Below are 25,159 nucleotides of genomic sequence, written 5' to 3'. Positions count from 1 at the left end.
AGCAGGGAACTGCCCTGCTTGGATTATTTCTCTCCCCGCTCCGTGCATCTCTGAGCATCTTCAGCCCCTGCATGACTCCCCAACAAGTGCAGAAACCCTGAGCAGCACAGCCTCGGGGAATTCAAGCTTCTAATTAAGCTCAATTACTCCTGGAAACAATTTTTAAACTATTCACCGAGGCTGCCGGCCAGGGCAAGAACACTGCACCTGCAAGTTTTAATTGCAAGGTTGTCACCGCTGAAGCCAAGTTATCGGCGTAGTTGGTGCCAAGGAGTCTGTGCCAAGCAATGTCGGGTCCTTCGGCACTGGCCTTATCGCAGGCCGGGGCAGCTCAGCTGCTTTCTAACGTCTCCTGAGCTGGGAAGGTTGGCGAGGCAGAAAAACTGATGCAGATGGAAAGCAAAACCAAGAAGGCAGAGGCCAGGACCACTGTGATCCTTTCGCATCCCTTCCTCCGGCTCCGCTCGCAGCACAAACACCTGACGTCCAAGGGGAAGCAGAGCAGGACCCTCGATGAGCCAGCAGAAAGGAGTCAGAATCTGAAAATCTCAAACCATCTCCCCGGCAGAGATACAGCGCTGACCCCTCAGAGAGCCCAGGAGATCCTCGGGGCTGCCGATGGCACCCGCGGGGCTACGGGACCTGCTGAATGTGACCAGAGACTCGCAGGGAGCCGGATTTGCAGCTACCCTGGGTTTAGTCTAGGAAGAGAGATGTCAGGGAGGTGGGGGCATCGTTCCCCTGTTTGATGCAAGGAGCCATCCGTGCAGTACCATCCCGTCAGCATGAGACAGCGCTGCCATACGTCTGAAGCGAGGGAGGGTTAACGGGGAAGCAAGATGGTGGCTGATGCTGTGAAAGGCTCTGCAAAGGCCCCGACTCACCTACGGGCAGGTTAAAATCAAATATATATGATTTTATAGTGACCTCTCTCACGGCTGGCGCTCACCCTCCATCTTTCTCAGCCCCGTGGCCCTGCCACAGGTGTAACAGTGTGGCTTTGAACGGACACACTGTGACCTCGCGGTGGACAGGATAAAACCCAAAGCCAGTTGTCTACAATGCAGTGGGTTACAAATAGGTGGATCAGCAGTTCCTTTGTTAATAGCAGCGGTCTGGAGCCTGAGACCTCGGAACCACCTCCCTTTTCCACTCAAAAAGTACTTGCCCGTCACTCAAAGAGAGGTTGTGAGTCGCTGGGCTGAGGATGGGGAGTAGGGCAGGGTGGGGGGCTGCAGCACCGGCGAACCCCGCAGCTCGCCAAGCTCACCAGGGTCCATCTTTGCAGGAGTAATCCCATGTTGCCATAGTCTTGCAATCTCTCTATAATCAATAACTAGTCTTGCAATCACCATGTAAACCTTACAGAAGGAAGACTCACTTCTCAGGGCTTTATTTGGGTATTTTTAATTCTGCCAGAGCAGGGAAAGCCCATCTGTATGAGCACCCCCACGTTCTCACTTGCCACCACCAATTCATCACCCCTCGCTTGGCAGCCATCGCCATCGCCCTCTCCCAGCACCCAGCCCCGCTGTGGTCGGGGAAGAAAAAAAACGCTTCCTGCTGCCCCACGCTTTCGAAGATACAAAGCAGGCGGCGTCCCCGCTCGCCGGGCGGCCGGCAGCGCCACGGAGGTGCGAACCCCGCCGCCCGGCTCGCTGCAGGCAGGTGTCAAATCCGGAGCCCCGGGGTGTGAAGCCGCTGCACACAGGCTTTCGAAACCAGGTGTGTCGCGGAGACGTGACTGCTCGAAAGTCTAAAAGTGGGGAGGTTTTATCACTTCTTTTATTTGAGTTCACATGCCTTTACTCTTGCTGCAGGCTCCCGGGACAAAGGCGTGGGATGGGACAAGCACGTGGGATGACGCACCTCCCATGCCAAGTGACAGCAGAGGGACTTGACATCTGGGGAGCCAACTCCTGACCAAAGCACTGCACTCGGAGCCAGACCATCTGGATGCAAAGCAGCACCACAGCATCTCCATCCTCCTCCAGTGCTCCACGAAGCCAAGCAGCAAAGGGATCACAAGTTTGGGATGGGGGGAAGCAGCCAGAGAAATGGGTGCTCAGATTCACATCCGAGCCCAGGCGAGGCTAGGTCTAAGCACAGGAAAGGAGGAGGGTTGCTGCCTTAGCTGAGCTTTTGTCCCAGCTGTTTATCGCTCCCAAGCCAGTGCTGAGAGAAACAGTTTTAAGCAGCATGAATGAAAGTGCAACACAGCAGGTTTCACAGGGATGCTGCCTCGGTCATCAGAGATTTTCACAGAAACAAAAAATCAGCGTGCGGCTTCGAGAGAAGAGCTGAAGGAAAAGAAAAAGCATGCAGGCAGCATCTCGGGTCTCCCCTGCAAACCTGAAACATACACAAAACTCCATGGGATGGAGATGAGTCTGTCTGCCTCGAGGAATTCATCATTCAACATCTCTTGGCGACCTCAGCGGCTAAGTGGAGCCCAGCTGTCCTGGTTCAACAGCAGCAAGGCTGGCACTGCCTATTTACCGAACCTGCACAAAGCCCTAGTTTTGAATCAGGCCCTTCACTCATCACCCCAAGCCTTGTCCTAGCATAGCATTGTCCCAAAGTCCCCTCCTAAGGCCAAACTCATGTGATGGCAGACAGGGCTTCCTCCGGTGTCTCTTTCTGCTGCTTTTCCACAGCAAGCAGCCAGTGAAGCGTTCCTGCCCCCAGGCTGCCTGCACCTACCTCCCGTGGGTGGGGATGCGTGCCTGCGCTAGGGGTGGAAGCTGCTCTTGCTTCAGCCCTCTGCCTCTGAAAAGGAACTTAACTGTTTCTTCTATTTGCCCCAAAGCATGGGTTTACCCCAAACTGTAAAGCTATCATGACCTGCCTCCAATTAGAAATCACAGCAATTATGCAGAGGATCATTTAGCAGCACAATTAGTATCTGTTTCTGCAGCAGAGATGAGACAGACCGGGAGCGGTGTCCTCTACAGAGGAGTTTTCTTTGTGGGTTTTTCAGCAGCTGTGAAAAGTTCTCCCCTCATTCCCTCAGGTTCTGCTCAGCTATACATTTGTGTTGCTGCCCTACATATTTGCAGGACAAAGAATTAACTCCCTTTATTCAGGGATCTTTAAGTTTATTGCAGGCCTTAATTTAAGCCTCTCAACAAGCCTGAGAGGCAACTCTGTAGCCTTCGCAGTTTTCTTTCTGCCTGACAGATCAGCCCACTTAGACTGGTGTCAGCTCGGTGTGCGATCAGGTGACCTGGCATAAACTCTCTATCTAAAAATGCCACGTTACCCCCTTTCTGCTGAATTATCAGAGCTTGTGCTCTGCAGCGTACACTGTACACCACCTTGCCCACTCTCCAGTGCCAAAAGAAGCTAGGCAATACCTGCCAACGTTTCCAGAGTAGCTTAAGACAGCAAACGAGACTTGTAACAGATGAACACTCTTATCAAGGACATTGTGTTTTGACCTGGTATGAGGAACCTTACTGTCAGATTTTCTGCATTGCCAAGTCACGGACTAGGAGGAAGGATAAGCAACTCCAACCGCACAAGATATCCACGGCAGAGCCAGAGCAGAGCCCCAAGGTCGAGTTACAGCTGCAACTGCCAGAACACATATTTCTCTGTAAGTAGGAGAAACAAAGTTCACTACAAAACTCATGGAAACCAAGAAGCTTCTCTTCTACTGCCTTCAATAAGCTTAAAGAAGATCCTCTGATAGGTGGATAGCTTTCATCATGCTATGAACATGAACAGACGATGCAGGTCACACCTCAAAGACTTCACTGGCAAAATGCAAAGTTCACGACTAGGGTACTGCTACAGCCCATCATGTGAGCCACAAGCTCTGCTCACATGAAGATCCTTCTGACTGGATCCCCAGAAGCTCTGAATCCCCTGATCTCTGTCGGTGGAAGAGCCAAAAATGGGAAAGTTCAGAGGTTTTTATTTGTGTGGAATAGATAAGGAAAGCAAATATAGTCCGATAACCTCTTCCCTCCTGCGTAGCCGTCTGAAGGTTGCCACCATAGGCAGGATGCACGTTCTGTACCGAAGGCCTTAAATTTGACTGGGTCTAGTTAAAAATAAACTCTCTCGGTCAGCAGTGCTCTGCTACGGCAACATGTTCAACAGCCCCAGTTTGCTCCCATTACCCTCAGGAGCAGGATCACATTTCCAAGGAAAGGCTGGACTGGGGGAGCCCTGGCCGGTCTGGCCCAAGAGGTTACAGGATTTCCCAATTTTTTCATGCCAGTCAGTTAATTTTCAAGCCAAAAAGGATCATCATAGGCAAAGTTTGACTTCTCTCCCTTGGGAAACACCCACCCTGGCTTTCCACAAGGGCCCAGCCTGTTCATTTCCTGACTGGAGCACCCGGATGGGCAGGTGTCATTTTGGTTCACGGTTGATGTCTGCATCCCTATCCAGTTAACAGATACAAAAGGGCAAAGGCTAATTCGAGAACTAGATAGCTTCTTTCAGTAATTTTTTTTTCCCATCTCTGATAAAAAACACAGGCAGACGCAACAATTTAGCAATGACGTTAGGTGCAAACACCCCCCAGAGCAGCTACAAGAGGCAATTCTTCAGGGGCAGAATTAAAAGCTCTCTTTTATTAATTTTCTGGAGGGCAAATACTTTTTGGACAGTGACTCCTGCTGGAAAGGTGAAGCCAGCACAGCTACGGACCAGGCTTTGGAGAGCAGGGATGTCCCCACACTGTCATGCTGGAAGGGGCTGGCATTATCCCCATCACCAGGATTTGCACAGCACTTTCCTCTCTGGCAGCTCTTGGAGGAACCACTGGACCTGAAATACATTGGCAAATCCTTCTGCAGCCTCCTCGGAAAGGAGTACATGTGAAATACTGGGGGCCGAGTGGCCTAGGGGAACGTTACTCCCTCTCTGTGAGATACCACAGGGTTTTCCCACACTAAAGCAGCATGTTCTTGGCTTTGGTTTCTGAAAGTCTGCAGTGATGTACCACATTTCAGTTTGGCACCAGCTGGAAGACAACCGTTTGACTCTTTCGGTTGAAGAGCACACTATAGGTACACATGCCATCTTGACTCAGCTTCCTGTTGGTTTTATCTTCAAATCATCATGGAGGCACACAAATACAATTTACATGCCAAACCATCAGCTCTGCGTTGACAAGTCCCGTTCTTCAAGGATCCTTTTCACGCTCTCCACAATGGTCCACACTTCTGCCATGGCACCTCGACCTGCAGGGTTAAGAGCAAAACCACATGGTGAAATCCAGGTCCCACAGAGACAGCATGAGGCACGTGCTTCCCTGTCCCAGCACCTCTCTTCTCTACATGCCATACTGCTGTGGAAAATGAGATGCACAACAGTGGCACAGCACAGCAAAGCTCACCAAGTATCCCCACATGTTTCCTCGTGACTCGCCCAACAGAAAGCAACTGTGGAGGCCAGAGGATCTGCTCAGTCCACCTGGTTCTGCAGGGATTTTGTGGCACAGTTGAATGCCATCAGGGGAGGAGAGCGAGAAGAGTGTTCATGCTAACTTAGTTTGGCTCCTAACTCTGAAGTCTAAGCAGGAGTACAAGCTCCTCAGACAGTCAATGAAGAGAGGCAGGAAACCTCAAAAGGCAACTCATATGACCTTAATAAGTACCTCATGTTCTGAATCATCTCCAGAAGTGTCTGCATCTAACCCTTGACCGCACAGGGACTTACTATCTTAGATCACACTGCCCCGGAGGCAAGTGTGCAAAAGTGCCCCCAAAAAGCATGTGGATAGCAAAATACCCTATTTCACCTCCTTTCTCCACTGTAAACATTGTGTGTGTTTGGTATCTTTTTGAAACAGCCTTTGCCTATAAAAAAGACTTGCCGAATTCATACCATTCCCATGACTCTGCAGTTAGACCCACATTAGAGAAAGCTGTCCTGGATTCACACCAGCTTGAATCTTGGGAATAATTCTTGGAGAAGACTGAGTGCTGGACAGAACAAAATGTAAAAGCTTTTCCTTTCAGACTGGTTAGTTGCCAGATGAACATCTAATCTATGCTGCGCTGTTGCTTCCCTCTGCAATACTTTTTAAACTTAGGTTCAGAATTTTAAGGCCAGAGATCATTAAATCATCTTGTCCAACCTTGTGTACTGAACTCAGCACTCAGAACTCAGTCCATTCACTCCTATAATTTGTTTGGGACTGAGGAAAGATACTTCTCCCACTAGCATTTGTCTCCACTGGAAGATTGAAAAGATGGAGTCTCTGTTGATCTTTTGTTCTGCTGGCTAATTGCTCTAATAATTTAAAATACGTGCCTTATTGGTCATCAGAAATTAGTCCTGGGAGGTTTTGTTTTCCTCTTTTTTTCTGGTCTGCTTCCACAGCTAGGTTAGCGAGCGCACAGATGAACAGCTAAACCAGCAGCCTCTAAAGAACAGTAACAACTCGAGAGCAGGCAGGAGGCAGAGGGGAAGGGGAAAAGTCATCCTGACCAGCAGGGAGAGGTGTTTTCTTCTGGGCAGATTACAGGCCTGAATCTGCCCGGACCCTCAGTTTTCCAGTACAGATGAGCTACCTGAGCCTTGTCTGGGACAGAAGGTATAACTGGATATAACTGAGGATTTGTGATGAAGAATGATACTTTTGGAAGGTCGAGAAAATTGTGTTTCCTTGCAAAGTAAGACTCCTTCTCCACTATGCCTTTTTCAGATCTGTAAATCCCAGGAGGTTTGAAGCATCCCATGGATGAGCTGCAGGCAGATTTGGGCCCTTCTGATCTCCTAACCTTGAGGAGAGGAGCTGCAGCTGACAGGTCCTGCTAAGCAGGAGAAATTCCCTGCCTGCCTCTGCACAGTTTGGCAGAGCTACACCCTTGGAGAACATTTCCAAGGCCTGCCTTTGTCCTCCACCACCCACTTCCTCAACATCTTTGGCAATTCACAGCTGGATTTTTAGGTTTAGCAGAGCAAAATCTTGCTAAGCAGCCTGTCTTACAGCACAGCTCATGCCTACAGGTTGATTTCTATCTTTCAGTGTGCCAGGCTTCAGAAATGCAGCCAAGGATAATGAAGGTACGAGCAGTTTGGAAACGTTTTTGCAAAGGCAAATTGCTGCAGGCCCATGTGTGGTACAGCACCTCTCAAAGCCTCTTTATATCATGGCACGTGGATATCATCAAGGCCAACAGCTGGTAACCTACATTTAACTATCCAATCAAGGAAACATTTTAATTATCAACTCAATTTAATTTATTTTAACTCTCTTTTAGCTGGACTCTATGTCTAAAACCACCCATTTACTAAAGAAGAAAAATTAATCAGGTAAAGCTTGTAATGCAGAAACTCACTGGCAGTCAGAATCTTGCCCATTTCAGGTGAGACCAGCCACATGAGTTGAGGAAGATAAACCTCTTTTACAGCAAGACAAACCACAATGTCAACAGACAAAACTGATGCAAACTGAATTTCTTTTCTTCTGCACCAGATGTGTGAGCTTTGCTACCTGCTGCCTGGGTAAAAGCTGGGCAAATGCCTTTGTGGATGAAACCCACAAAACCGAAATTAGTGTGGAAGAAGAAGCCTTGGGGTGAAAGGCCTGAAAACAGAGGAGAAGAGAGGAAAAAGTGGTGGAGACTATCTTGGGTCTTCAGAGACCTGGAGTCCATTACTGCTGTGCTGGTTTTGGCTGGGATAGAGTTAATTTTCTTCATAGTAGCTAGTACAGGGCTATGTTTTGGAATTGTGCTGGAAACAGTGTTGATAATGCTGAGATGTTTTCATTATTGCTGAGCAGTGCTTACACAGAGTCAAGGCCTTTTCTGCTTCTCACACTGGGGGGGCACAAGAAGTTGGGAGGGGACGCAGCTGGGACAGCTGGCCCCAACTGACCAAAGGGACATTCCAGACCATATGACATCATGCTCAGCAATAAAACTAGGGGAAAGGCTGGCTGGGGGGCTGCTGCTCGGGGACTGGCTGGGCATTGGTCAGTTGGTAGTGAGCAATTGTTTTCATTTGCATCACTTGTCTTTCTTGGGTTTTATTTCTCTCTCTTTGTTATCTTCCTTTTCATTACAATTTGTTATTATTATTGTTATTGTTGTTATTATTATTTTATTTCAATTTTTAAACTGTCTTTATCTCAATTCACGAGTTTTCTCACTTTTACCCTTCTGATTCTCTCCCCCCATCCTGCTGAGGGGGAGTGAGCAAGCGGCTGCGTGGTGCTTAGTTGCTGGCTGGGGTTAAACCACAACAACTGCTTTGCCATAATTAGCCTACATACTGCCAGGAAAATCCTGGAATTTGCCAACAGGAAAATCTTGTTGTGAATTGACTCACAAACACAAGCAGAGTCAAGTCAGATGTGGCTACTACTGCCCCAGCTGTCCGTACCATCCCTCTCCTACAAGCTCCTTCAGGAGTTTGTTCTCACAGTAGAGACAGCTGAACTGAGTATGAAGCAGCTCCCAAATGACTGCTGGTGGAATGAGGTAACTGCTGATCAGTGCTGGTTTACTTTGCCATTCTGAGCTACCAACCACAGCAATTCACATGCTGCTTCTCATGTGGCTCACACATCCCTGTCGCAAGGGCAGCAACCCTCAAGCAAAGGGGCAGGGTGGAGCAGCAGAAGGTGGAAATCATGTTCACCATGCAACTCTAATCCATTTGTGCTGGTGAGTCAACTCACATGGCCCTTTTGCATCTCAGGTCCCCATCTATGAAACAGGGATGACAACAACACAGCTCTGCCTCAGGTGCATAAACCTGCAAGAATAAGCATATGACCCATTAGGAGGCACTCAGCTGCTTACTACAGGAATAGAGATCCTATATACATACTAAAAAAGATGAAGGGAAAAAATAAAGGACAAAGAAGCTATGCCAGATGGCCCTTCCACTTCTGCCAAAACGTCTGCGCAGAATGACCTCTTTTGGGCGTTTTCCCTTAACATTATTACAAGTACGTAAGAAATTTGATGTAATCAGGTCTAAAATCCCAGCGGGGGCATAATTGTCCAGGATATTTCAACTGATGCCTGAGTTACTTGACTACACTTACCTAACTGTAAATATTTCTTAGTCTTCAGCTCCAAAAAAACACTCTCTAGAAACCCTGCACCTACCGAAGAATTCAGAAACTAAGCCAGCCCTAGAATTTAACCATGAAGAACATTTTAACATCCTGTCTTCGCTACAGACTGTTTATTGAACTATCTGACAGAACGGTTAAAATCCTGCTGGAGTTGGGGTTGTTAAACAGAAGTACGAGTATACTACTGTGCAGGTAATAGCACATTTGCTATTATGGCTGGAACTGGGTGATGTTTTACAGACAATTTGTCCAAGAAAATTTTGATTAAAAAGTGAATCCATTCATCCAAATTGCTTGTATAAAAGCCCTTCTCAAAACCTTCCAAAAGTCAAAATACCTCCTTTTAAAGCAGGTCCTAAAATACAAATGAGACCATTTTAGTAGTATTTCTTAGCACTGCAAGTTAAGTCTTCTGAAACTAAGCATGACAGCTTTCCCTACCCCTCTCTTTCACTTCACAGATAAGTCTGATGTCAAAACCCCAAATCAGAACTCAATTGGGAAGCTGAAAAGTAACCCAGGCAACAAACAACAACAAATGTTAAATGCACATCCAGCTACACCCTCAGCCACGTCTGCAAAGCGCTTATTCTCATTGTCTGCTCTCTGGGATAAGATATTATCCCTATGTTAGAGATGAAGAACTGAGGCACGATGAAAACAGCCCACAGTCACAGTAGACAGCAAGATCAGGACACCCAAATCCCAGGCTGATAACACTCACCACGAAGCCTTCCTTCTCTTTGATCTACTCTCTTCTTGAATGAGTATTTCTTTTAAATAACAGGCCTATCTAACGGCCCATTTGAAAGCCTGGCTTGGATGGTCTCTTAAGACTACTTAAAAATTAATGAACAATAATAATAGATATCAGCTAGCACAGGGCAAAGCTTCAGTTTGTTTGAATAAACCCTGGCGATAAGTACCTGCTCCCCACAGTTCAACATCTTGAAGGCCTGTGGTGGTGTAGCGCCCCGCCCCGGGCCACTCTGAGATCTCGGGATAAGCCATGCATGCTTTAGGAAAACCTCCCATTGTGCTGTTACCTTCATTACAAGGGTGTCAGGCACTCTTTGACCACACCTGGGCCATCTGCTGCCTGAATGGCACATCAGGACCACCCTGATATTTCAGGATAAGCCATGCATGCCTGGAAAACCTCCCATTGTGCTGTTATCTTGGTTGCAAGTGCAGAGACTTACGGGCGCCAGGCACCCCCTGGCCACACCTGGGCTATCTGCTCCCTGAATGGTACATCAGGATGACTCAGCACAAATTGTGACCAGAATGTAAAACAATGAGCAAAGCCAATCATCTCGAGACCCTATAAATAGCGATCCAAGGAGAGACCCTTTCAGCTCTCTGGGGACTGTAGCAGGCTGTGTGACCCAGTACCTCCCCCTGAGCTGGGACACCTCTCCGGGTAGATTTCGTGAGGATTGAAGATTGTCCGTCGATGATTTCTCTAGGACTTAAAGGCCAGATTTTGCAAAGTTTACTGACCATCTGTTGATGAATGTCAGCACATAAAAGTGAGTAATTTGTGAAACTCACGAGAGGGAAATTTTAATTGAAGGTTAACCTCTGTGTGTCTGTATCTGTGTATGTTCATTTGCAGTTTGGTTTGGAACTATTTTGCCTGTCTCTGTGATTTGGTTCAGAACTGTTCTATCTGTCCGTGCGTGTGTGTGATTTGCTTTAACCTCCAACCCTGCTGTAAGTTTGGGGTGATCCTTGCCATTTTTGAATATTTAACTAAGTCACAAATCTGATTGTAACAAATTCCGTTGAATCACTCTGTTAAATTGGCTCAAAATTAGGTACTGTTAAAGTCATACAACCTAATCTTGTGATCTATCTCAAAAATATTAATAAATCCTAAATTGCTGCTAAACCCAAGCTGTGTAACAAAACCTCTTTCACAACAAGGCTACACAGCAAAAGAACGTACATCCCTTCAGGATAAGAGCAGCACTCGTGCAGGAAGAGTCAGAAGACATGCAAAAGGACTGACCTTCATCTCCACACACTAGTTTCTTCACCACACAGGGGATCTCTGTATAGCCAAAGCCTTTCAGCTGCTCCACCTGCTGAGCTGTGATGGGATGTTCCCACATGGCTGTGTTCATAGCTGGGCAGAAGAGCAGAGGTTTGCTCAGATCCCAAGCACGGATGACACAAGTCTGCAAGAGAAGCCAAGAGGTTCAGCTCTGAGATGGGTTGTCTTTCCTCATTCCTTCTCATCACTTTGCCACACAGAAGCGCTTTCCCAGCCTGTGTGTCATTAGGGGCCAAAAGCCTCAATCTGTCAGTGCAGCTGGACTAGCCCACAGGCAGATCCACTGGGCTGATACTAATTTGTATTATATTCCAGCAAAGCTCATCTCTGACAGGCAAGAAAGATGAGGGAAGCAACAAAAAGGATAGATTCCCATCCTACTCTGGCATGGGGCCAAGCAAGCAGCCCAATCGCTGGAGCAAACCAAGCTGGAACATGATGCGTGCAGACTGCCAGCCCATGGGGGAGACTGAGAGAAGCTGAGGGGTGGCCACAGATCATATCAGCTATAGAGAAATCCCCAGGCAACACTTCAGATAAGCCAGCTGTAGAGCTAAACACAAAAAGTTGGCAAGTGAGCCTTTTTCAAATGATATGCCAACTGGATCTGTAAGTCCTCACAGGGGGAAGCACTGCTGCTTCCAGGACACAAACAGAGGATAAGATGAACACATCTGGGCTGTTGCAGAAGATGCTGGCAGATTACAAACCATCTAGCAGCTCCTGCGTGCTACAGGGAATCATATCTGACTCCTCAGCAACACATAACTTCCAGATAACCCAGTATCACCTCATGTCCTTAAAAAGATAAATGCTAGTTGCTCTTAATGCAATGTCCATCAGTTTCCCTAGGCCTAGCAGCATTTAAATCATGCAAAGGTAACTTCCCAGGTAGCAACAGTCCCCAGTACAGGGTCGCTGCTCAGATCACAAAGTACTCATGAGAACCCTGCCCATCCTTTTTTATGCCCTGTGATTTGAACCCTTCCCAGCACAGGAAAGTCTGCTAGAATCTGTTCTAACCTGCCAACCAGCACCTCCAGCACTTGCTTTGCTTTGCTGGAGCTACCTCTTCCCACCACAAGGCTCTCCAAAAAGACTGGCAGGAGTTTGTGAAGCCATGCCTCCCTAACATCCTTCCTGAGCTCTTCCCCCTGCTACCACCATCACATCTACTACAATACCAAGGGGACCCAGAAGGACAAGACTTTGCTTGTCCCTCCCACAGCTCTTTCTGGCTTCTCTCAGATCTCCAGTGATCTACTCACACAAATGAGGGCTGTTGCTCTGGGTGTACTTTTGTTTGTTCATATGCACTTCCTCTTACCTGAACAGCTAAGTTGGTCATGCAGGGCTCCCTGGCCAGAGCTGATGTGCTACCCTCCATTCCTAGTTCTAGCCTCCTGGCATTATTGAGGGGTGATGCACCACAGCAACATTTGCAGATCTGCAGCTTTCTGGCAGATCTTTTGGGTGGCTAATGCTTATGACTTCTCCTAATGAAGACCTAATGACTAGACACAAAGCATTCAGCCTGGCTGAAGGTCCCCATAACCCAACAGAGAAGGACACTCTTTTAATACACTTTCTGATCAGCCTTTGAGCCGGAGCACTTTTAATACCAGAAAAACAAGCCTGAACAAGCAAAATCCCCTGTAGCTGAAAATGGAAGGTAAGTAAGTGTGAGCATGTTCGAATTTCTGTGCTATGCAGTTAGGTGAGGGAGGAGGTGAGGCAGCAGGAAGTAAACAATTTTATCTGATCTCACAGGTGTCTTTCCAGATTGCATCTAAAAAACGCAGAGAGGAACTCAAAAGTGAGTGCAAGTGTGTGTGCGCACGCCTGTGTGTGTACATGCATGACAGAGAGAGGGTGGAGTTAGAAACAAAGAAATAACCACCCATCAGAAAAAGCAGGAAAGGCACAAAGCAGAGACTGGGAAATAATGGAAGAACCTGATGGAGCCAAGCAGTGGAAAAAGATGTAGGTCAGGGAAGAAAAGAACAACTGTTTGAGAAGGAATAGGGGAACCATACTATCGGAAGAGAGAGACAAGCATATGAAGTGGGAGCAGAACATGCAAATCTCACTGTCCTTGATGCCGCAGAAACATAAGACTTTCCATGAAAGAAAGGTCAGACAGTCTAACACTGGGAGGTGAGAGAACTCTCAGGCAGAGCACCGGTTACTCACCAGCAGGTTGTCACAGATGCCATTCGCAAGCTTTGCCAGCGTGTTTGCATCAAGAGGTGCCACCACCATAAGGTCAGCCCACCGTCTGAGCTCAATGTGCAGGACTGGGTCTGAACGACCTTTCCACAGCTGTGGATGAGACAAGATGCAGATTATGGAACCCTCACAATGAACACTGTGAGTAACAGTCACTTTATCAATACCACATTAGTAACCACCATGTAAACTTAAGGGGAAAGAATTACTCTCATATCAAGCAAGATCTGAGAGCGTGGGGAACCAGGGACTGCAGCCACAGTGCTCACTTTTCTGATTTTCCCCCCTCCTCCAGTGAAGGCCGTGTTGCAGCTACATTTAGAAAGCACAGTTAACAGACAGCACCGATGTGCTCAGTGCTTTACAAATGGGTATCCTTTCCCCACAAAGACAATTCACACGTCCAACCATGACAGATTTCAACTCACAGGAAAGAGCTTTCACCATATACTTCCCATTCACACAATCCCTCAGCTTCAGAATTGTTTATAAGAGTTCCCCCAACACACAGCATACCTGAGCGGAGAAGAGAGCTCCATCCTATCAGCCAACTGAAGCCAGACAGGACAAAGCCAGGGGTCACATTTCCTGAGGAACCCATGTGATTTATAAGCTTCAGATTTCTTTGAAGTGAAGCTGTCCACCGGCTTTTAACGAGGTATAGACCCCTAACTGCACAAGTCACTTTCAGTTAGGATGCATACCCCTACGCATACTCACAGCTGCAAAGTAAACCCTTGTTAAGTACAGTAGGGAACAGTCCTGTTGGCTTTCTCTAGGATGGATGAGGTTTAGCCAGCTGGGCACTATCATCCTCTCTTGGCTCTTAAGTGAATATTTCTACTTCCACTAAAGCTCTGAGTTGCTCGAAAGAGTCCTGGTCTTTTCTTAATAGCACAGTTAACTGGGAAAGTGTCAACAGAGGCAGCAAACAGCATCAGGTGCTCAATCCCCAGAGGACACACACAACCACAGGCCAGCAAGAGGTGCATCAGGGCCACAAACTGTTCCTTCTCTGAGTCACTGGAAACCACAACAAAAAGACAGCATCCGGAAAGCTGGTGCTTCCTGACACCTTTCCCAGCTTCTCCACTCACGTCTATTTTTTTCTAGAAGCACTGAAAATTGTAGTTTTATTTTCAGAATAAAATATCTCACAAACAGACGTGGAGCAGGCTTATTTCCCTCCCTTCTGTCAGAACGGCATGTTATAAGGACTCCCGTGGCAGTGTGTTTCTTCCCCCTCTCTGGGCTGATCTATGAACTCAGGAAGTCTCACTAGGCCTTAGCATAAGTATAATGAGTCAAGCAGTTAAGTGTCCCTTGACCGTACCAGGAACCCTCACATGGCTAAGACAGGGAGTCATGCGGACTGTTTCAAGGACTCCTGCTACCCAGTGAAAATAAAAAAACGACAGTAGAGATAATTTGTTCTCTCCCGACAACCTTGAGACATCCCAGTCCTCCCCTGACAACCTTGGAGCATCCCGTATCTGAATCTTAAGTCATTCTCTGACAGCCCCAGAGCATTCCTTATCTGAATCGTAACTCACGTGGAACGGTACCAGCACAGCTGGAATCCCAGTAATTTGCTGATGACTAAAGCCAATCACCTCCTGAACCTACAAGCAGTGGTACTGAGACCCTTTGAGGTCTCCTGGACCGCAGTGGGCTGCAACCAGCATCTCCCTCTGAGTGGGACGCCTCTCAGAGCTCGCAAACTTTTCTGTTTGCAAAGATCGGAGGTCTGTCGCCAAAAGCCAATGAGACTTGGGCTAATTCTCTCCGCTCCTTGAGGCTTGACCCTTCATTCATTGAGAAAGATGCTGAAGCATTCAACGTAAATATTTTCGCTGAACTCGAGGGGAATTTTTAACTTGCTTATGTACATCTCTTAGTGCCTTTCTGGATGTGTGTGTATACTAATCTGAATATTCTATAGCAAGTATATTACAAATTATTGCTTTTCAAATCTATACTTAGATTACTGTCGTGAACTTCATTCAACTGTGAATGAATCTCAGGCTGTTATTATACTCATAATCCCTTTAGATATAAACCGTTGACCAAGTCTGGGACTAGGAGTTGATCCAGCCGCACCTAGACTCCGACAGGTCTCCCTCTCCGACAGCCGACTCCCCCAGAAAGCAAGGGGGTCTTCTCTGAACCTCGTGACTCAGCAGGAGGGTCTCCCTTACCCTTTTTATATTCCTGATCTCTGTACAAATCATGAGACATCAATTCTAACTCGATTTTTCTTTGTATATTTCTCTTTTACCCTATTTTGTCTTCGGTCTCTGTATACCTAATTTTAGTCTGATTCTAACTTAATTTTCCTGTGTACATTTCATCCATGTACTAAGCAATAGAGTGAACCTTGCCATTGAATTCTGTGAAGTCGCACTTTTATATAAATTCCTATTAAATCATATTTACTAATACCACTGAAAGTGATTCTTTAAGCAGACCAAACCACTCCACAACAGCTCCATGCCTGCCTTCCAGTGTGCCAGCAGACCTCAAAGCCTGACCTGCACCTCTTCTATCACCCCACCAAGGGTTCCTCAGAAATAACTGCCTGGAGCTGTAGCACCCTGGGGCCCAGCAGATCTCCACCACTCTCCTAGGTGAGCCAGAAAGCTTCCTGGCCATTGCCATTAGCATGCCTCTCTCCACACAGAAGTGATCCTCATGTGTGAGCACACTGGCAAGAGTACTGGTAAAGAGTAGATCACCTTGTACTCAGATCGGTACTGCAAAGTAGAGATAAAATGTATAGGAAAAAAAAAAGATGTTTATAAAATGAACCTCTTCATACTCTCAACGCGTGTCAGCAAAACTGTAGTCAGGAGAAAAAGCCCTTTTACAACGTCTAGAGATGTTCACAGCCCTGACAACTGAGCTATCCCTTACTGGAATGGCTCTTCTATGTATGCGCAGGAGCACAGATGCAGACACCTCTGAGATAAACACTACTTCCACCAGGAGAACCTCTCTAACTTCCAGCCACCTGTCACACTGGTGCCCACCATCTCCAGGTACTGGCCTTCCTCTCCACTGCTACATCAGGGTGGCCCTACCAGCACAAGGTTATCCAGTCAGACACCAGCCTGAGTTTTAAAGCAATGTAGGTAGTTTTGTGAATGTCAGCGATGCCTGTAGATTCAGAATACGTAGCGTTAAGGAGAATTAAGCTGTTGCCTTCATGACAAGTATGACTCACGACAAGCACCAAACACCCTCACTGCGACTCTGCAGTGGCCTTCTTGACATTTCCTGATACTCCTCTCAGAGCTGCGGATAGCAGCTGAGCCCAGCGTGGTAAGAGACCACTTCTACCCTCATTGCCTCCTGCAAGTCTGCTAGGGCGGTACAAAATCATCCGGTACAGTCAGGGCAGCCTTTCTTTTATTCCTCATTTACAGCATGGTTGGAACCACATTCTTTGAAAGCCATATTCCAAAGCATACATTACTAGAACAAAGAAGTGAGTCTTGGCCTGGGATTAAAAAATAAATAAATGCGGTCTCTTGCAGAGAAACTTAGAGGAATGCTCCTATTTGTTGTTCAGCACCTGAACAACTAAGTGAATCTCCCAGGGAGCCTGCTTTTTTTCTGAAGCATGACCCATTGGCCTTCTGGAAGTTGAAGGCACGAGTGCATGACAAAACTACTTGAATTACAAAACATGTGGCTAGTGGGGACAGGACAGAAGCCCTTCCAGTCTCCAGAGGAAGAACAACTCACCTGCCACTCATCTTCATCACTGTAGAGGGTGACAGGAATCTCCTGGGCATTGTAGAAATGCTTTGCTCTCTCAGTAGTGACCACTTTCACTTCGACCTAATCAGAAAAGAAAGAAAGACCGATGGTTAGACTTGAGGATAATCCTGTAAAGCTGAGTAGAGCAGGAGGGCTCCAGCCGCAAAGATTTTGAAAGCTACGTAGATTCTCAGAGGAACGTCCCCTGTTCACAGCTGAAAGGCCAGGCCACCACAGGTACTCACAGGAGCCAAAGACTCATTTCATGCCACCCTAAAATGGGCAGGTGCTGAGTCACCACCCGCCAAACACGTTCACATGGCCAGTTCACAGTGGGGACAGCAGAGAGGACAGAGCAGGTCAGAATGAGATGCAGTTCTGTACAGAACTTCAAAGCGACAGTAAGAAGCAGCAAACCAAAGCTCTGTGAAAGATGCCCTTTAATCTCAAAACATGCCTGCCAAAGGGAGCAGGAGAGCATCTTGCCTCAGTGGATTCCCTTAACCACAGCACAGAGGACTGCCGAGGGGTGGCATGCCTACACGGCACTTGCAGGATCATTCTTCCCACACTCGGAGCCAAGAGGAAGCTCTGTGCCAAGAGAAAGCACAGTGCTGAGTGATCAAAAGAACTGCTGAGGGACAAGTAGGTTAGCTGGGTCTCAGCAGCACCAGCGCAAAGCCAGGCCACCTCTGCTACACAAGGCTTCACAGGAAAGAGTGGCTTTGGAAGAGAGAGAACAGTTTCTTGGTTGAATGGACCACCTTTTGCACCTCCCTCTGTCTCTTTCTGCCCCTGCCCCTCTCTCAATGATCTCCTGGTGCCAAAGGTGGAGAGGTAGCTACAGACTACTGGATGCTACTTTTTAAAACCGTGTTAATCAGACTTGCTCCAGCCAGGGGCAAAAATACCAGAAGCAAGTCAGAGCTGTGTCTTCCAGCTATTCTTCCTACCAAGGTAAGCTGTTGGAAAGAGGAAAACCTCTGGGTAGATATGTTCATAGCCCAGGGTTTCTGTGCAGTCAAAACAGTAAACCAGCGGCTTCCACAAAGGAAAGAGAGACTGGGTGAAAGTGTATGAAGGTTCTCTGCAAAATCTTAGATAAACCTGCCTGCTTCGTTGAAAGCCAGTGCAACCTTCAGTTATATGGTATATACTGGGGAAACACTATTATGTCCCTTGGATGTTTATTTGACATACACACTTATGAGGTGCTAAGGTGCCCTATGACACGAGATCCTTTCACTTCCTCCCACAGAAATCTTAACAAGTGGAAAAAGGGGTTTTTTTCCTGGTATCTACGTGTTGCGTGACCTGCTCAAAGCTGTAGCTCTGACAAATGTCACAAACAGCTGCCTGCTGCATGCAGTGAACCGGAGGTGCTCTGCACACACTGGGATCAGCAGCAAAGCAGAGTCAGTGTCGAAGTGGCTCTGCATGCACTGATCAGCCATGCAGGACATGCAACTGTACTTCCATCTGCAATTTCTCCCAAGGATGTACCTTATAACCAGTCAACAAATGGGCCAACACATGGAGGGAGTGGTCCAAAAAGACTGGTAACGTGGAAGATGCACTTCAGGCCATTGATTACAGCAAAAAATAACCCTTTTCTTTGTTATTGCCCACTTTCAACCACTGTTTGCTCCTTCAAGCAGTTCACAGTGCAACCCACTGCATGGTCCTATTAGCGCAACAGAGAGATGGGGAGAAACCAGCCTCACCAACAACTCCTTCCCACTAGAAAACTGTGGCCTGAGGTACAAAACTGATGAAGCACTTAGTCTGCACACTCTTGCTAAAACAGACTGCTGAAAACCTCCAACCTCCAAGAAGCTATCTTCAACAGCAGTGGTTGAAGTGACAAAACATGTTAACCTATCTCCCCAACACTATCTATTTGACTGGGAATGCAGCACTGTTGATTATCTGCACCCTACATGACTAGAATAACAGCTGGGAGCAGTGGAAAATCCCAGCCTTAGCATATCATGGTCAATTTGGTAATTTTTCCTGTTTCCTGAAGAAAAAGCAATGGGAAAATATAGCTGCACATAACAGCAGTATTTGGTACTATATGTTTGGTTCTTTGCCTCTTGTAAATGTCTGCTCTTTTTCAAGTGACCCTAACTTGGAATCACAGCTGCATTTCTAGTGCTTTCGAGTGTGAAGATCATATTCACAGCAATCAACCGTATTGTTTCCATATTAACTTCACCTCACAGGAAGGTGTTTGGAGCCACGCAGTGACACCCACAAAGGTGCTAATGCTGCTCTCTGCCATGCCATGGGCTTCAGTGAGGTGTTAACCTCGCAGTCTGCAAGATACTGTTTATTTGGTGATTTTAAAGAGCAACGTGCAGTTTCAAGGGGCATGTCTGCTCTCTGAAATGGTACCAGTAGGCCAGGTCTGCACTACAAGTTTTCAGCAGTGATGTTTGTTAGTGGTATTCTTATTTTACAGTTAGCCATAACGGTATAAGGATTTTTAGGTGATACAACTCGATCTACCATGTGACATATTTTGTCACTTGCTACTTCAATTGCGTCACTATTCAAAATTTTCTAATCTAGACCAGAAATACCTCTCTAAGGCTAAAGGACACAGAAAAATCCCCAAAAGACACTCTGGTTGTTTTGTGTTTTTTTTTTTTTTTTTTTTAAAGACGGTTATGAAACTATCTCCGGTCTTAAAAAAAAACATATTTCTTCAAAGCGTAAGCCCATGAATAGGGAATAGCTGGCTATCGAGTACTGCATCCAACCCACTACAAGCTAGAGCATACCAGAGGGATGTTGAAGGACTCCGAGTGGTGGTGACTCCACCACTCCCCCAAGAAAGTTGCTCTATTACTTAAATATTCTCCCTAATTAAGGTTTTCTGCTGGGGTGGGCTCCTGGTTCCCTTGTTCTGAGCAAGTCCTTCAAGTCCCTCCAGCTACGTTGGAAAGAGATCAGTGTTCTCAAGATCACTTTAGCCTACATTGTTTTTTCTTTCTATTTACCTGGCACACCCTCTGTTTGCCTGTGGATATATCCCTCCTTAAACAGTAAAGGCAGTCTAGCCACACTCAGAAACTCCTTTATGGGAGACAGTTTAGACTAGTTAGAGCTCTTTTACTTGGACCACTTAAGCCAATTCTCCAGTGTAAATTTTACTGCCAAACTGCTCTCCTGTGTTCAGGCAATATTGCTGGTCTCTGTTAGATGATTCTCCTGTTACAGCCATTTCTGCTTGGGGTAAGGGTGTGTGTATGATTTTTTTCATCACTTTCTCAGTATTGACAGCAAAATCTTTACAAGCAGACTGAGCTTCAGTAACAACTGCTGCAGAAGAGAATGAGTAGCTCCCCTGTTAAATGGCACCTACAAGCTGATGTAGAGGCTACCTGGCAGGAGCACAATGAAATGACATGACGTGATTAAACCTAGAAGTCCAGATGACATCCTGTACCTTCAAGAGCAATACATTTCGCCCACAGAAAGGTCTGTCATTGCCTTTGTGACTAACCAATATCCTGCCAACAGGATTTTTGTCATCATATTCCTGCCAGGCCATTCAAAAATTCTAGGAATCAGCCTGAGACAATGTGTGTGAGTGTAGCACAACTATGAGAGTTACCCACAGTGTCCTGATGAGACACTATGTGCTGTCTCCCCACAGCACCAGGTGCAAGGGTAATAACCTGAAAGGTGTAAGCTGATGCTGTCTAAATTTCCTAGATCTTCAAAGAGGTTAAACAAAAGGCAGTAAGATGTAGTCACATCCATTATCACCCTCAAGGAGATGTTAAAGTTTAATGAGTGCAAAATCATATTGCCAAGTTGTTCACCAAGGATCATTTTAGCCAAAACATCAATTTAAACTAACAACTCTGGTTCAACGCTCTGACCACATCTCCTTTAGTATCAAAGCCTTCCTCTGCTCCTGCCCTGCTTCCATCAATGGCTTTTTAAAGTTCTATTCCACCAGTAAAGAAATTGATGCAACAGGCTCGTGCAGGACTTAACAAACTCAATGGAAAAGTTACACTGCCTCAGCAGGCTTTAGGTCAGGCCTTGAAATCAAATCAGAAATTACTAAATAAATAATTTTAATTAATAAATTAAGTACCAGAAGCTCCTGGACTGGATGCTTCACTTTCACTTTTTAAGCAACTAAAGCCTAAAACCAGAGACCACAAAGCCTACAATGGATGTCACAGAACCTATGGGCCTTCACAGAGAATTTAGGTCCAGCCATCTGCAGTTTTTAATTTTAAATCAAATGTTCAGACCAAAGGAATACATTTGACCTAGATTCCTACAGTGCATCGTTTGCATTCTTCCTGTCACCTGCAAAGAAGGATGTTCCAAGCACCAAGAGCAAAGGAAAAGAAGCAACAGCGAAGCCAATCCAAGAGACAGAGGTGCATATCCCTGGCTCTGGTCTGGTCACCCCCCTTCCTTGGTATCACTTTTCTTTGGCCCACTTACTTCATGCTAGGACCTTTGGCCTCACTAATCATTTCAGGTCAAGTAATAAATTAACCGAGGCCCCTCTTTGCAACCCACAATGCCAGCCCAGCTGGCAGAACCGGTGCCCAACAGCTCGCCACATCTTCAGTACCCTTTTCCAGCTTGGATATCAACATAAACCAGATACGTCATGCACCTCTTCTGACTCTATGTTAATGTATCTACAAGGTCAAGCCTCTGAAATCATGCAAAAGAATATTCATTAAGCAATCTAACCAATATATCTGCATATTTAAGTACACCCTCTTGCTCCTGCCACTCTTTCATTTTACTGCTCCAAAACATTCACTTAGTTTCTTAAAAGCTAAAGGTTTTCTACGTTTTCCTCTAACTTTATTCCACAGCAAAAGTTAGCACATCTCCCTCTCTGATTCTAGTCACTAGTGGCCTCTGCTGGACACCTCTGTTACACCAGCAAATACACTCCAGAAAAAAAAAAAATCTAGCAGCTTGTATTTTCTATTTCTGTTTTTACAAGAGATGGTTTCCCTTTGTTGGTCAGACAGCAGTGTCCATTTTTGCAAACTCCACACCTCACCTATGGAAAATTGCAATATCCTAATTAGAGATTTCAAGTTCCAGAAAGCATCACCTGTGTCTGTAGCCAGATCTAATAATTTGACCGACAAGGACATATTCCAGAAAGAAAAGAAAAACAAAGCAAGGACCTATTCAATCATTTTTGAGAGAATTAAGCAAGCTGAGCTGAACAATAGTACTGTCATATTCATTAATCTAAATGTCTGCCTATTGAAATATCCAGGAAGAGTTACTGCTCTTTAAGCCTGATGTAAAGCTAACTCTTAAGTCTAGAGAAGTATGAAATGATAGGAAAAAGTATTAATTGATTTTTAAAAACAGGAGGAATCCTCCCCCAACAAATTTTCTAACTAAAGGGCTCAAAGCCAGAAGGAACTTTTCTTTTCAACAGAAGCCACATAATCTCTCCTCAAAAAGAGAAACAGGGTAACACCAACTTTACAATACTCTACCAATAGATTTACTCACCCCAGTGATTTTCAGCAATTCGGCAATGAGCAGAGGCAGCTTCAGGGCAGCCACACTTCCAGTCACACCCACCAGGACACGGTATTTTTTCTGCGGCACAGATGACCTTTTTTCTGCAGGAAACCCTCGTTCTGGTGGGGAGACGGGCTCCATGCTCCAATCAAACTCTGCAAGCACAGAAAAACAAAGACACTTGACTAATGGTGCCTCCAAGTGAGGCTAGCACAGCAAGGCTCCAACTGTTCCTGAGGGCACGGATCTAAGCCTGGACTATGCAAGACCCAGAGTAATTCAGTCTGAGGATGAACACTCAGATCCCGATCCGCAACACTTTCAATCATCAGCAGACCTTTAAGCATAGCAGTAGCCTACTCCTGTTTAATTACAATTTTCTCTCCGATATTGGTAAACAGAATGCTAAAATCTGCGCAGGCAGGCCACAAAAGTGTTCTGGTAAAGCCCATGGCCCCCAGAACGAAGATATGCTCTCACACGTGGAACATGGTCCAGATTTTACCATAAACGTACCTTTCACACTGACTGCCGGGAAGACACAAACCCCCAGCCGAGTTGGTTTCCCTTCACACTCTCTGGTGAGTAATAAATGCAGGGAGACATTTTAATAATTAAAAATTTTGGGGCCCTGAGGCAAGCATTATCATCTTACTTCCCACTGGATCACTATGTATTTACAGCAGCACTAGAAACTACTCCCTAGCAGACAGGGAAAAAACCCAAAACAGTGAGTAAGAGGTAGAACACAACAGCCCACCGAGTGAAAACACCTTCTCAGGGACGTGAAAGTCAGAACTGCTCACTCCCCCACCAGCGCTGAGCAAAGCGATCTGCAGGCTGATGCGGCTGCTTCGGAAGGCAGGCTGAGCAAGCAGCTTTAATTCAGGTCTCCTGCCTCCTTCCCAGCTTCCCTGCACTGCTGCCACACGGATAAGTCACAACTGACTGTTCTGGTGAGGAAAAGTGTTCCTCCGCAGAATCGACGTGAGCAATCTCTGCTTAATGAGCAATTAGCAAAGGGCAAATTCACTTCTTGAAAAAATCTGAAAAATTAGTTTCTAGCAAAGACATTACACTGGGATTTGGTAAAGTTCATTGAATTTTACCGACATCCTTGTTATTTGGAGGAAGTTACTTGGAAGCATTTTGGGTAGAACAAAAAGGAAGAAAGAGAGGTTTATGCTGCCCTTATTTTTGGTACCAACTTGAATGTTGGAGTGAGGGGGCTGTATTCCTGAGAGACAGAAATTTTACCCCTTCGGTCAGCCCCCGGGATAATTCAGCAGCAAGTTTCATTTAGGATCCTTCACAGGGCGATTCAGATCACGCTCCTGCAGCAGTTAGGTGGAAGTCTGACCTCTGCACCCACCCACTGAGACACAGGAGCACAAACATCCTTTCTAACCACCTCGCACCCATCCGCTGCAACACAACAGCAATAACATGTTCTTTTTCCATGCTCTGCTTCAAATTAATGTGTTTAACTTGGGCCCCTGAGGTTTCTCAGTGTGTTTATAAAAAAAAATTGCCAGAGTAAGAGCACGATTTCAGCCTGAGCATCTAGGCACTGATTAGGAAGAGTAGTTAGAGGGAAGGCTAGGCGATTTCAACACTACTGCAACACTTTACATGTTTATCTATATCTAATTAAAATTAAGTTAATGCCATCACAGCAAGGAAAACATCCACTTCCCTTATGATTACTAAGTGACAATTAATTCGCCAAAGCTTCCACATCTTAAAGCCTGGGGAATAAGACGTAATTTTTTAATAGGCAGCTTTCAAAAAGGGCTATTAGTGACAAAACAAAAGCGCGACATGCTGGGCCGCGCTTTCCCCTTACCCAAATCCAGCTCTGGGGAATCAGCCAAGAAGCCATTAGAAAGCAAGCAGCTTACAGTCCTACTTAGTTATTTTATTAGCTTTTTAATGCCGCAGTCACGCTTAAAACAGCCTCGTAAAGGCCGCTGAGGCAGAGAACAGAACCGAGAAACCCCGGGGATTTCCCAAACGCAAACAAACAACGTTTATATACCGGCAGAGAGACACGACGGAGCCCGCTCAAGAGGGGCCGGGTCGCGGCCTACTCCCGCCGAAACCTCGACCCGCCATCGCCAAGCAACGGGGGCACGAAACCCCTCCGCGCCCCGGAAGGCAAAGGGCACGCTGGGAAACACCGCCCACCCCCTCCAGCGCTGATTGGTGCCGATTGCGCATGCGCGCCGCGGAGGCCCCTGAGGTGCTGACATGGCGGCGGTCGCCTTCCCCAGGCCCGGGCAGCCCCTGCTCGGCCCTTCCCTGCCCTCCACCCCGCCGGGGCCCCGGAGCGCTGGGTTTGGGCGGCTCCGCCTCCGTCTGCCGGCGCCTGAAGCACCGAGAGGGGCTTTTAGGCCTCGCGTGGGGGGGGGGGGGTGTGCTTGCGCCCCTCGGCACCCCAGCAACGCCGGGGAGCCCTGCAGCAGCAGGCAGGCGGTTTGGCGTTCCTCGGAAAGCTGTTTAAGGATCCGAGTTCA

At 46.7% G+C, this 25,159-nt stretch overlaps 1 protein-coding gene across 1 annotated transcript; it reads right to left on the bottom strand.

Moving 5' to 3' along the window:
- Window positions 1-3,902: 3,902 nt before the first annotated feature.
- Window positions 3,903-24,895, bottom strand: PPCDC (phosphopantothenoylcysteine decarboxylase). Its single transcript, XM_069797856.1, is given in 10 exon segments — window positions 3,903-5,198; window positions 11,070-11,238; window positions 13,308-13,436; window positions 17,091-17,186; window positions 22,632-22,798; window positions 23,160-23,189; window positions 23,192-23,221; window positions 24,682-24,784; window positions 24,786-24,871; window positions 24,874-24,895. Coding segments are annotated over 10 exon segments (918 nt in total). The 3' UTR covers window positions 3,903-5,112.
- Window positions 24,896-25,159: the final 264 nt, after the last annotated feature.

This window comes from Haliaeetus albicilla, chromosome 12 (genome assembly GCF_947461875.1).
Source record: "Haliaeetus albicilla chromosome 12, bHalAlb1.1, whole genome shotgun sequence".
Classification (NCBI taxonomy): domain Eukaryota; kingdom Metazoa; phylum Chordata; class Aves; order Accipitriformes; family Accipitridae; genus Haliaeetus; species Haliaeetus albicilla.
This window is presented reverse-complemented; position numbering and strand designations above follow the sequence as displayed.